Below are 13518 nucleotides of genomic sequence, written 5' to 3'. Positions count from 1 at the left end.
CCCCTTTCAAAATTATTAAACACACTAATAAAAGAATTTAAAAACAATAATGAGTTTAAATAATCTAAAACAAATTAAAAGCTTAAAAACTCCATATTCTAAAATTTAAATAAAAAATTATTATTATATCTTGGTTCAATTAACCCCTTAAAAAAGAGATTAATTCGGAATATCTTGGTTTTTCCTCAAAGGTTATATTGGTTACAAACTCATGAAATTAGAGGTGAGCCTGAGGACAACGGTCAAACAACCATTCAAGACTATAGAATCTCTTACTTTTATAGGATAACTGTCAAGTTAGGATTTAAGAAATTCACATAAATATGCAATCTTCGAGCATATACTCATAAACAATAATAAATGTGTAATCTCCATATCAACTTACCCAATCAGTCGACAATCATCTTGCCAAGGCAACGAGCCTTGACAAAGGAAGACAAGGGTGTATACTAATGACTCAAGGTCATCCCTTCGGCTGTGAACTCTTCCCAAGTGTGGATGCACACTTGCAAAGAGCAGAGTTCCACTACTATACAAGCATACAAAACATAGTTCCCACTTTTAGTTCTCTACTTAGTAAATCTAGAAAGGAGAAAATTGTCATTTGGTCCAATGACTATTGTAGTAGTGTTAATTGCTATCCGCGACTTTCAAAAATGTTAATTGTGTACCTTGACTATGCTTTTTTTCTCAATTTTGGTCACACAGGCCAAATTGCCGGCCAGATGTGACCGGAAAAAATTAAATCACATATTATTCTTAATTAGAAAGGGCAAAATAGTCATTGTTATGTCTGCCGACATCATCCATTTCCACCATTGTCGCCGGAGCTGCTATGTTCTTCGACGGAAAACAGAGGAGAGGGAGAGAGAGAGGGGTTGCCGGGTCTACTAGCTCGCTAGAGAAGAGGAGCGATGTCGCTGCTCGCTATAGATCGCCGTTGGTCTACAGTTCGAGAGCGAGAGACAGGGTCGCTGGTTGGTGCTCACCGCCGGACTGCCATGGCCGCCACTCTGCTTCATCGACGACTCCCCTACTTTTTTCCGTCACCGTTGCTAGTGAAGACCGAGAGACAGAAGTTCACAGCTGCTGCTTCATTCTTCATTCAACCAGCGAGAGAGAGAGAGACGAGAGAGACATAGGTAACTTCAAGTTGACTGCGGCGACGGTAACTTCAAGTAGACGGCGGCGGCGGCAGCTTCAAGTCAACGGCGGCGGTATAAATTGAATGGAGAAGACGACGGAGAAGAAATAATAAAGTAAAATGACTATAATACCCTTATTGTTTGGCCTATTAATATTTTCCGGTCACATTTGGCCGGCAATTTGGCCGGCGTGACCAAAATTGAGAAAAAATGCATAGCCAAGATACGCAATTAATATTTTTGAAAGTCGCAAATAGCAATTAACACTACTACAATAGTCATTGGACCAAAATGGCAATTTTCTCTTATTATTATTACTAGTTTTATACGCGCATTGCGCGAATGGGTTAATGCCCAATTTTATATTTAAATAAAAATTTGAAAGTATATCAATGCAAGATTATATAGGAGAATTTTATACATGGGTAATTGAATGTCGAATTTTTTTAATTTAAATATCTAACTCAAAGTATATGAATCCAAGATAATATAGAAAATTCATTATAATTATTACTAAAATAAATGTTTGCAATCTTGTAAAATCGATAGTCTAAATATTTAGTCTAAAAATGATAGTCTAAATAAATACTATTTTTAATTTGAATTTTTCTAAGTGTTCTTAATTCTCTTTTGAGTAACATTGTCATTGTCTTCATCTTTACTATTTGTTCTCTTCCTTTTTGTTGGTAGTGTGTCATTTGCAATTCGGATATTGTTGGTAGCATAGATGACAACGTCATGCAATGAGATTATGGTATAGGAGCTATGGACTTTCCTTTAGGTGTTCTGCTTGGGGTTCATTTGTTTCAACCATTATTGTTGAATGAGTTATTGTGGATAAAGAAATCTCTATTTTAAGAAAAAAAGATTAAATTAATTAATAAAAATTTGAAAATTTAAAATATTATGTATTCCAAAGATATTAAAAGGTAGTTTCTTGCTTCAATTTGTTGGGTAATGGGTTATTTTAGTACTTTCATTGTCAACAAATTCCCCAAGTAGTTAATATGATTGGTTTCAAACTATTCTTTTTTATTTTTTTCATGGTATTAAAGAAATACATATGTATCATTTTTTGGTGTAACTACTAATTTATTTAATTCAATAAGGGTAAAATAGAGTGATTCCACTTCAATTTGTTGGGTTATTATTTGAGTACTCTCTTTGTCAACCAATCGGCAAGTAGTTAATATAATTAGCTTCAAATTATTTTAAAATTTTTTTCATAGTATTAATAAAATACTTGGTAAATAAATATATAACATTATTTTGTATTATAACTTTGATATTTAATTACAAGATATTGTAAAAATAAGATATGGACAATATAATGAATATCAATTGATAAATTTGAATGTAAAGAATCTTTGCATGAGAGAAAATAAAGACAATATAACTAATGAAATTATTTATGTTATTTAATTTAATTTTTTGATAATGAATAATTTTTTCAAATAAAGGTATTGTAGATACATAATTCTAAATTAAAGAAATTATGTATCATTTTTTGTTGTAGCTACTAATTTATTTAATTTAATAAGAGTAAAATAGAGTGAGAAACTTAATTATGTCAAATTTGATTGAGATGGGGTTCGAACCTAAGATCTTTCTTATAAAAATTAATGGGTAAGTTAAAAGTTAACGGAATATTAACGGAGAAGAGAATATTTAACGGAAAACTTAACGGATAATCATAAAAGTAAGGTTAAATTAGGTAATCTCTATTAATAATATTAATCTGAATTATCTTAACCATCTATTTGATTAAATAATTAATCTGAACCATCCATTTGATTAAATAATTTGACCGCCATTTTTTCTACCCATTTTAGGCCTAACTCTCTTTGGCTCTTATTAGTATAGTAGATTATAAACTATGTTATGAAATGTGACTTTTCCCATTAACATGGAGTTCACATAAAACCCCTCTTTCTAATTTGTTGAAATCCACTTATATGGGAAATTTTTGAATTTCATAACTGAAGTGAACGTAGTAGACTTGCAAAAGTTTAGTTCTTTACAAGAGTTAATTCCATTTTTGGTCCTAGATTTAAATGTGACTTCCACTTTTAGTTCTAATATTATTGTGACATGACCAATTTTGGTCCTCCGTCAACAAAATCGTTGAAATTTTGTTAAATACAAGGACATTTAGATCTTTTTTATACAAAATAAGTTGACCCAATATATATATATATATTTTGAAACAATCCATAATTGAAGCTCAAAATGCCGTTGTATTTAACAAAATTTAAACTATTTTGTTGATAGAGGACCAAAAATGACCATGCCACAATAATACTAGGACTAAAAGTGTATATTTTGATAAAAAAAAGACTAAAAGTGAATTACCACATATAATTTTAGGATAAAAAATCGAATTAACTCTTCTTTACAACTAGAAATAATCCAAAGTATTAGAGGGCCTGTCCTGGCAAATTATATTGTGGACCATGTCCCATAATGCATTGTGAACCATGATAATGACTGATATTACAGTTGTGTTAAAAGGGAACTGTAGTTGTGCAGAACAGATGTTGTTTCACTCATTCAACACAACTGAGTATCAGTTCAACACAACTTAATATCAGCCATGGTGCATGGTCCAGGGTGTAATGACTGGTCCTGGCCTATCTCTTGACATCACCACCATCGGATTTTCATCACCAGTAAGAAATGTGACTACACAACCATTAGTCCTTCTTCTATCCATACTACTCGCTTCTAAAACTTGAATGACATAAAAGCCCCTAGCTTGGTAAACAATATAGATTTGAATAGAAAATATGCAATTTACCCATCAAATGTTAAAAATATAATTTATATATTGAATGTTCATAATTTACATACTGAATATTTACAATTTAAATTGTAAACATTCAGTATGAAAATTGTGACGGGTCCACATTACAAGGTGGATTCAGTCCATAGTATAACTATTGCAAATCAGGGCTTTGTCTACCAAACCAGGGCTTTCATATTTGCGCCATTCCTATGGATTTTCTCATTCAATATTTACATCATTGCCACCCATAAATCATAATTTTTGGGTGTGATATATGGGGTTTAATTAGACAATAATAATACATGGATCAAAGCAAGCGAGTTGATCGATGATCAAGTTGTTGCCAGTGTGACCATGACAGTAACATTGAACAAATTAAGGTAAGGGCAGTACGATGACAGCTTTGTTGTGTGTCACAGCCGCAGAAATGCAATGAATTTGTAGTAAAATGAAGGTGGATATAGATATAGCATGTGATGTGAACTCCCACATGCATTTTCATCACACTAGTTGCTTGTCTCCTGTTGCGCTACATGCTCAATAAATGTACCGCCTTTTCATTTTTTTCTCACATTAAAGTCGTTACAGTAAAATTAACCAAATATTGCCAAACTTGTAGTCTAGTGGCACCCGGTGTTCCAGTTAACACTGCCACATGGATGATGAAAGTGGGTTTGAGCCTGTGGAGGCAACTGTTAACTTTTTGTGCTTCAGTAGGTTGAGAAAGTAGTTATGAACAGATACTACATTGTAACAGAGTCAGTAGTACTAAAAAAAAAAACAAATATTATTACATGACTATGTATCATTAACGCTTGCGAACCAAAACATACATGACTCCTATAAGTCACCGTTCAATCAATACAAAAATTAACTGTCACACGTCACTTAAAATACTAGTGCGTTTTTTGAATTCTCTAATAATTTTCATGAAATGAAAATGTGCCCCATTTCATCTTTTTAATAGTCACTCTCGAATAATTTTCTAATTTTATTTTTTCTTATAAATCGTAACCCGATAAATGACTAAACCATGATAAACTAAACTCCAATTGACCCGGATCTTAAAGCATTTTCACAAATTGCATGCTTGATATGGGAAGAAGTAAAAGTAGAAATAGTAGGACCCACCCTGGATGGGCCCACATATATACCTCCTTCCACAGAACCAACAATGGCCGAATAAAGCAGAAAATTTTATGTGGTTTATATGGAAATGCATATATTTTTTTATTTTATTTTATAAACTTAAAACATATAATATTTGTTCAATAAATCAGATTAAATAAAATAGGAGGACAAGCATGTCGTGTGGCGTTTAATATTTTTAGAATTAAAAAAACAAAACAAAACAAAACAAATTTTAAGGATTAGACTAATCAAAATTATTTGTGGGTCCCGCCGGTTGGCCGTGGAATCTTTCTAAAGAGATAAGCAATGTGACGCGGAGACCGGGCGAAGATACGTGGACCACCACAGAGACACAAAGTGGGCACCTACCAATGGGGAGCCAAAACGTGGCGCGATACGGAAGCAACACGTGTGAAGCCACGTGTACCCCACGGTGTGTATAAAATAAAGTGGAAGAGTTGGAGATGGATTAATATTTTGAGAAAGCAAGGGTCAGTTTGGGCGGCTGAGAAACAGCCCAACTGGTTGGGTGTTGATCGTCGAGATAGACGTTGTCGTTGACGGCAGGTGCTGAATCAGCCTGAGAACGATGTAATTAGAGCGGTGATGATAAAATTTAGAGTATCCCTTAATTGTAAAATTTCAATAAAAAGAATAAGATTGTGATTGATGGATGGGATTGGGTATTGGGATATGGACCTAGCTAGATCGGAAAGACAGGACGGATGAGAGAATTGGGCGGAGCATAGTAAAGGGCAAATAATCAAGTCAGTCGAAGGAAAAGGAAACGGCATAGTCCAAGGAGTCGGACTAGCAGCGACACTCAACTAAGTAGAGGAGTCGGACTAGGATTAGCTAGTATACCGGAGCAAGTCGTAGAGCCAGCCGGAAAAGGGGAAGAAGAGGAGCACTAATCGGTCTTTGCGAAGCCTCCTAAATGGTCGAGAAAGGAAGGTGTAGTAAGAGAAGTCGATTAATTTAGAAAGAAAGTCGGCAACACGTGAGTTAGAGGGGAGAGCCAGCCAATCGGTAACCTGGCAATGATGATGTCAACTGTTGTGGAAGGCGGTTCGACGCAAAGGAGATGAAAAATTGGCATGAACTCTCATGATTAAGGCATTTATAGCTTCATTTATTGCATTAATGAGAGCGTGAGCGTTTTAATCATCATTGTACATGTATAAAAGATGTGAGAAAGCTCTGAACAAGGGTTAAGCAATTCATATACACACAAGAATTGATAAAAAAAAATACACTTTACCGGTAACTTATAAACTTTTTCAATAGTATTGGCCCGCTGGCTGAATACTTTGGTAGTCACGAAACCAACAACGATGTTAAACACACTAATCCAACACAGTAAATTTAAACTCTAAATTTAGCCAACTTGTCTAGACTTATACAAAGACAGTTTCACCTAAACTTATTAGACGTCCATTCATAGTTGTTTGACGTAATGACGTTTATGAATTAGATACATGTGAAACATATGATATTCTACTTTTGTTTGGGGGTCGAACTCACCTTAAGTATGTCACCTCAAATCTAGTATAGTCCGAAAATATAATTAACTGGTCCAGTTTTAAGAGATCATTTTCCTTATTATTTTGAAAATCAGATTCCTTTCTTTATATTTTAGAAAATCAACTTATAATTAATACATTTAATTTGAATCGTACAAATACTCTGAAGGAAACTAGTGAAGGAGCTAAAAGCAATAACAATACCTTATTTTTTCAAATTCTTGTGAGATTTCATACTTTATTTTCGACCGTTTATACCGGCCAAATATCTATGCCGTAAAAATTAACCCACTTGTTATACTGCTATTTGCCTACCCAAGCCAATTTGAGCATATTACATCAGTCAACTTGCAAAGTATTGGTTAAAGTTTTCACAACACAACAATTAAATATATTTTGAATAAAAAATATAAAGTTGAAACTCCAATCTTATCAAAATGTACAAAAAAATGTATCCAATTGCGTATAGGTGGTTTTTGCCCACCATTTACAACACGTCCAGACTGTACCATATTATAATATAAAATACTAAATATCCTCCAATTCTTTTATTATTTTATTGGCATGAAAATAACATAAAAATTAATTAATTAAAATAAATATGATAATGTATTGCGACGATTAAGTAAATAACACGTGAGAGCGTGCAAATCCAGATTCTGGAACCTGCACTGCACCTCAAATGGGGGTAATTTGGGAAAAGTTACGGGGGTAATTTGGTCAATACAGAGGTATCCAATTTGCCAGATACGCGTATCTATGAGGCCATTATTCCTCAATTTTCTATCGCCATAGCCAATTTCTTCCACCTTAAAACTCCCTTTCTTCTCCTCAATTCTCAGCTCTCTTTTCTCCCTAATCTCTCTCTCTTTCTCTCTAAGGATTTCTGATTTTTTGATTTTGAGGATGGCTCAGAAGACGGGGAAAGAGGAGACGGAGTTCAAGGTAGTACCTGAGACGATAACGCTTTGCGTCAACAACTGCGGCGTTACCGGGAATCCGGCGACGAATAACATGTGCCAGAAATGTTTCAGCGCCTCCACCGCCGCCGTCGGCTCTTCCTCCGCCGCGATCCACCACAAATTCGGCGAGAAACAGCCTAGATCTGGCTTCAGGAGGTTGTCGCCGGAGAGGACGAGTCCGGATCTAAAGAGGCGAGAGGATCGGACGGTTGCGATTGGAGAGAAATCTGTCGAGGAGGAGGAGGAGAATCGGTCGCCTCCTGCTAAGAGAGAGGTGAATCGGTGCTCCGGCTGCCGGAGGAAGGTCGGATTGACGGGATTCCGGTGCCGATGTGGCGAGCTCTTCTGCGGCGAGCACCGGTATTCCGATCGACACGACTGCAGCTACGACTACAAAGCCGCCGGCCGAGACGCGATCGCCAGGGAGAATCCGGTCGTGAAGGCCGCAAAAATCGTTAAGGTTTGAACGTGACGAGAGACGTATAAAATACGCCAAAACGGAAAAGGATCTCTTCGATCTCTGCAGCTCATATGAAAACAAAAAAATCGGATAATAGATGGTCGAAGAAAGCTTCGCTACGATTAATATTTGTTTTCTGATTTGATCTTAAAGATTGTAGCTTTACGATTCCTAATTAGAATTTCATAGATTTTGATCTGTTGTTAATGAATTCTCATCCCCTTCCAAACCTCTCTGCTTTTCACCCAAAATTTGCCTCCGATTAGTAGACCTGTTCATCGTAAGGTTACATGCCGTGAATTTGACTGGCTCATGGGGGCAGTCTTGTCTATGATTGAGAGAGACCAACTTATTGTCATGACTCGTGATAAACTAGTAGTGAATCGCGAGATATTGACGAACGTTCAAGAGATAGACACACCACCCCCGATATGGCCTCGAAATAGACTACAAATATAGTAACTACGAGAAATAAATAATGGAACTTTATCTGAAAAATCAATTAGGTGTTTAATCTTTTAAAAGTTTTAATTGAATCCATTCAAGCATCATTTTTACCAAAAATTGACTGTCGGCGAACGACGCCAGTCGCCTTTTCGATCATTTGGAGTTCTGATCGCCTTTCTGGAGAGGTGACAACAAATGGTCGTCAATTGTTGACACTTTAAAATGTTTAGGTAAAGTTTGGAAGTCTAATTTACTTTAAAAAAAAAAAAGAATAGTTATAATTGAGAAAAAAAGTATAACAATATTACGAGTAGTGAGCATTACAAGTTGTTTTGAGATCATGGAATTTATCTCATCAAATATACTTTGGAATATTAATATTTATAATTTATGTTATGTAATAATATTATAAATTATAAATATACATCAAGTATATGGTAATGTATATAAATATAAAATCAAGAAAATAAAAGTAAATAATAAAATGAAACAATGTTATCATGTTGGTGTTGTAGTGAAAAAAAGCTGCAAAAAGCCTAAAAAGGAGAGGGCATTGTCAAAATTGTCAGAGCCATTTGCATTGTTAGGCAAGTAGTTGAGACTTTAATTCCAACATCCAACTAATCTTTTTATTTTCTTGATTCAACTTTAATGTTGTCCATATTTTTTTGGAGCCTCGTAATCATGTTGGTCTAAATACACCCAATTCGGGATAATTTTAATCAAATTAATTCAATAATTTATTTGGTAATAACAAAATTTTAAATTTATTTTTTTAATAAGAGTTATCTATTAATGTTTTTTATTTAAAATTTATGATAAAATAGAATGAGTAGTTTTTCAAAAAAAAAAAAAAAGAAGAAGAAGAATGAGTAAAAGCTTGTAAACAATGGCATGCAGGAAATGGAAGGCCCCACTTTCTTTATGGGCTTTTAGCATCTATTCAAATCATGAAATAATCTTGAAGGGACCATGCCATCCAAATTTTGGCACTAAAATAGAAGCTTTCTTTCTTGGATGCTCATCAAAGCAATACCATCTCCTGGCCCATATCCTATATATCTTTTTTTTTTTTTTTAATAATAATATAATTTTATGTGTATAACCTCTTATACTTATAAAGTTAGGGGATTTGTCGTCATGAGCAGCTCAATTGATCACAGGGATTGAGTTTCACCGATAGTATGTGAGCAACCTCTCTAAGTGAGGGGGTTCCTTGTGTATAGTAAGCAAATGTCTGGCTTTTATCACGTAGATTTAAAAAATGTCAAAAATTAAAATATTTTCCATGGAAAAAAAAAACATTTTTCTTAAGGTTCATGCATTAATATGAGGTAGACAAATTGTATTGATATTTGGTTGATAATTGATTGATTAGGGGCACGTTGGCTTCATTGATTTGAGGGTGACATGAAGGGAATCTGGTGATTAGTACTGCATTAAAGAATTATTGAATTTTTTTTCTTTGAAACAAAAAACTAATATTGCCAACTTTGGCTAAGTGGGAAATATTATCTAAAATATTGCTGGACTACTCTAATGAAACATTACTCTATGAATGAATGACAATTGTCCTTAAATTTTATAGATAATCTATTCTTTTTATCTCATTGCAATCAATCGAGATTCATAGAGAAAATATAAAGATGCAGAATATAATTCGACAAAGTCGAGAATTTTAATTATTAAAAAAATCCAAGAATGGAAAAATATTTTTCCTATTCGGAACAAGGGTGAGGGTAGAAACATTATTCTTTATCCCTTAGCTATCCCTACAACTTGTCATTTAATTTACACTTATAGTGGCAACTTCTAGTTAAGTTGGTCAGAAAATTGATAATTAAATATTCAAATGAGTTATGTTAGAGAGTTAACAGCTAAATTGGTTAGATAATTAGCTTGCTAACTCCAAGTTAAAAACCTGGTCAAATTTTATACTATTTCATATTTATTCCTACTCATAAATTGATTTAATTTTATTTAAAATTAATGGTTTCATGTAAAAGAAAAGAAAGAAGAAGAAAGTGAACAATATTTGTCACAGTTTATTCATGAGCCTGGAGAAGATATGGTGGGAATTAAATATAACAACCTCGGAAAACAAAATTATTTGGCTACAATTATTCTCAGATCAGAGCAAATTCAATTCGTAACAAACAATTCAGTGAATCATTCTCTTGCCTCTGCTAATCACGGTGGCCGTGAGCGTCGGAATGCTCTGTTCATGCCGGAAAAAGTTATCGGGATCGACCTTCGTCTTCACCTGAACCAACCTATGAAAGTTGTCTTTATAATACATCTCCCCCCACGCGCTAGCTTCCATGACCGTTGCGTTCCCGCTCTTATCGGACCCCAAATCGAGGTCTCTGTAATTCACATACGCCTGTCTGGGCGAACTGGACACATAAGGAGTCATATATCTATAAAGCTTTCTGATCCAATTAATGTGACGCGCCGCCGCGTCGTCGTCGAGGGTTTCCCAGAGCGTGAGGTATTGGATTTTGTAGATGACGCCTTTGCGGTGGGGGAAGGGCGTGGCGGATTCGGAGATGTTGGCCATCATGCCGCCGTAGGGGTTCCAGATCATTAGTGGGGAGTCTTCTGATAGGAGGCGTTTGAATAGGCCTTTTAGGCCGGTTTCTGGGATGGGTTGTGTGACGAAATCGGATTTGGCTTTGAAGTAGTTCTTGAACAGGGATTTTCCGTCCAGGAGAACTTCCGGGGAGGTGTTTGTTGGGTATCCGGCGATGTAGAGAATGGACTCTATCCAGCTCATTTCTATGCTGTCTTGCTTTGTTAACCCCAGTTCCGGAAAGCTCTGCTCCATCACCTATAATGTGATATTTGATAAATAACTTTTAGAAGATACTTATTAACGGATTGAATTAGGGTGTAAACGAGTCGAGCCTAGGTTCGAGCTCGAGCTCATTAAAGAAGGCTCGGCTTGAGCTCGTCAATTTTCGAGTTGCTCGAGTTCAGCTCGGGTAGCTGGATTGTTTGAGCTCGAGCTCATGTTTGAACTCGAGTTTCAGTTCGACTTTGAACTCAATTAACATATTTGATTTTAAATTCTTATTTCAATTATATATAACATTATATATATATATATATATATATATATATATATATGGCTCGCGAGCGACTCAACGAGCCACGTGCCTAAGATATTAGAGCTCAAGCTCGGCTCGATTATTAAACGAGACTCGTGAACAGCTCGACTCATTTACACCTTTAGATTGAATTAGGAATTTGATTAGTTAACAACATTAGCTGTTGAGAGATGTTTAGTAAATTATAGCTGATTAGATGCAAAATAACCTTTAAGAGCATGATTTATTTTTCTAAAAAATCTAATTAGAAAAGAGGTGTTGAATAACTTTTTGAATTTTAGTATTTTAGGACAACAAAATATTATAAAAAGCTAATTAATTGAGCACCCATATTGACTGATTAAATACTACAAGAGGACCAATACTAGTTTTAAATCATAAAATCAATTAAATGGTGCATAAATTATTAAATTAACGAAAAAACACCAAAACCCTTATACTAACCTCGCATCAAATTAACTATCATTTTTTTTGAAAATCCAAATTAACTATCATTAAATTACCTATTTTGACCAATTTCTTTAATTTAATTGAATTATAAACGTTATTGTTTCAAAACAAAATTGAATTAAACGTTACATTACCTTGAGGAGTCTGTCGGCGGAGCCGAGGAACAGGGCGTTGTAGGCGGTTTGGACAGTCCGGTTGGCGAGTCCGCCACCTCCCTTAACCACCGATAACTCCACCCTCATGAAGAGATCCTCGTCGATCTTATCGGCGATGTTTTGCCACTTGTAAAGGATTTTCGTGGCGCCCTGTTCCAGAGTTTTTGGAACAGTGAAAACCGTCACGGTTTCCGGAACCGGCACTAACCTTAACTTCCACGAAAGTATAATCCCGAAACTGCCCCCGCCGCCGCCTCTGATAGCCCAGAACAGATCCTCCCCCATGGATTCCCTATCTAGAATCTTCCCGTTCGCGTCCACGATTCTGGCGTCCAAAACATTGTCAGCTCCGAGACCATACTTCCTCATCATGGCACCGTACGCGCCGCCGGTAATGTGCCCGCCGATTCCCAGGCTGGAGCAGAGCCCGGCGGGGAACCCGTGAACCTTACTCTTCTCCGATATCCTGTAGTACACTTCTCCGACCGTCGCCCCGGCCTGCGCCCAGGCTGTATTCGCCTCTATATCCACCTCCACCTTGTAAAGTTATAGAGTAAACTGTCTCGTTAATTAATGAACAGGTTGTAAATAGTGTACAAGGATAAATAACAAAAGTTATAACAGAAACTAGTCTACAAAAATGTATTATTATGTTTATAGCCAGAATACTAATTCTTGTCCCAATAGTCAGCACACTAAGAACGAGGTCGGGTGAGTGGGACAGTTGTTCCACTGCCTTCATTGTGGCTCAGGAGTAAAATTGTTAGTAATTAATGAATAAATGAGCTGACTATAAATAGTGTAAAGGAAAAGTAGCAGAAGTTACGACAGAAATTAGTTTACAGAAACATATTTATAATAGATAAATAACGCACCTCGCGCAGCCGGGCGAGGTCGACGATCACGAACGGCGACTCCATCTCGGAGATATACGACACCCCTTCGTAATCATGGCCGCCGCTGCGCAATCGGAGCTCAAGCCCGAGCTGTTTGGCGCAAACCACCGCCGCCTGCACGTGGGCCTCGCAAAGCGGGGTGAATATAATCATCGGCTTCTGGACTGACGGCTCAAGGCACCGGAGATTCTGAGCTGTAGATTCCAGAACCGCCGTGAAAGCCGAAGCATTATTCTTCGGGGTGAAGAAAGCGTCGGAGAACGGGATGGAGACGCCGGATGTGTTGGAAATGCATTGGTAGAACTTTTCGTTCAGTGATGAATCGTCTGAGAAAGCCGCCGGAGTTGACAGCACAAGTAAGAAGAGTGAGAGAAAAGCAGAGTTTAAGGTTGCCATCAGGGCTCGATCTGTCTGTGTTGTGTTGGCGATGTGGAGAGTTTAAGGTTGTCGTATA

At 36.2% G+C, this 13518-nt stretch overlaps 2 protein-coding genes across 2 annotated transcripts; one reads left to right on the top strand and one right to left on the bottom strand.

The window, feature by feature from the left end:
* The first annotated feature begins 7373 nt into the window (after positions 1 to 7373).
* LOC116033975 (zinc finger A20 and AN1 domain-containing stress-associated protein 5-like) lies at positions 7374 to 8237 on the top strand. The gene has a single exon (XM_031276534.1). It carries the CDS (start codon positions 7491 to 7493, stop codon positions 8010 to 8012), a length of 522 nt encoding a protein of 173 aa, XP_031132394.1. The 5' UTR covers positions 7374 to 7490; the 3' UTR covers positions 8013 to 8237.
* A 2235-nt stretch (positions 8238 to 10472) lies between these two features.
* On the bottom strand, positions 10473 to 13484 carry LOC115997602 (berberine bridge enzyme-like 15). The gene is made up of 3 exons (XM_031237191.1): positions 13044 to 13484; positions 12148 to 12705; positions 10473 to 11283 (listed from the first exon to the last, which is right to left on the bottom strand). The coding sequence occupies exons 1-3, from the start codon at positions 13458 to 13460 to the stop codon at positions 10615 to 10617; spliced, it is 1644 nt and encodes a 547-aa protein (XP_031093051.1). The 5' UTR covers positions 13461 to 13484; the 3' UTR covers positions 10473 to 10614.
* Between the last annotated feature and the right edge of the window lie 34 nt (positions 13485 to 13518).

Source organism: Ipomoea triloba, chromosome 11 (genome assembly GCF_003576645.1).
Source record: "Ipomoea triloba cultivar NCNSP0323 chromosome 11, ASM357664v1".
NCBI classification, from domain to species: domain Eukaryota; kingdom Viridiplantae; phylum Streptophyta; class Magnoliopsida; order Solanales; family Convolvulaceae; genus Ipomoea; species Ipomoea triloba.
The sequence above is the reverse complement of the archived record's forward strand: the minus strand, read 5'-3'. Positions and strand labels throughout refer to the sequence as shown.

Bases quoted from the DNA above. Each gene is read 5' to 3' on its own strand.
- LOC116033975 (XM_031276534.1), top strand. From the start codon at position 7,491: ATGGCTCAGAAGACGGGGAAAGAGGAGACGGAGTTCAAGGTAGTACCT.
- LOC115997602 (XM_031237191.1), bottom strand. From the start codon at position 13,460: ATGGCAACCTTAAACTCTGCTTTTCTCTCACTCTTCTTACTTGTGCTG. The intron at 12,706-13,043 runs GTGCGTTATTTA...TAACTTTACAAG, and splicing joins ACCTCGCCCGGCTGCGCGAG to GTGGAGGTGGATATAGAGGC. The intron at 11,284-12,147 runs GTAATGTAACGT...ATCACATTATAG, and splicing joins CCGCCGACAGACTCCTCAAG to GTGATGGAGCAGAGCTTTCC.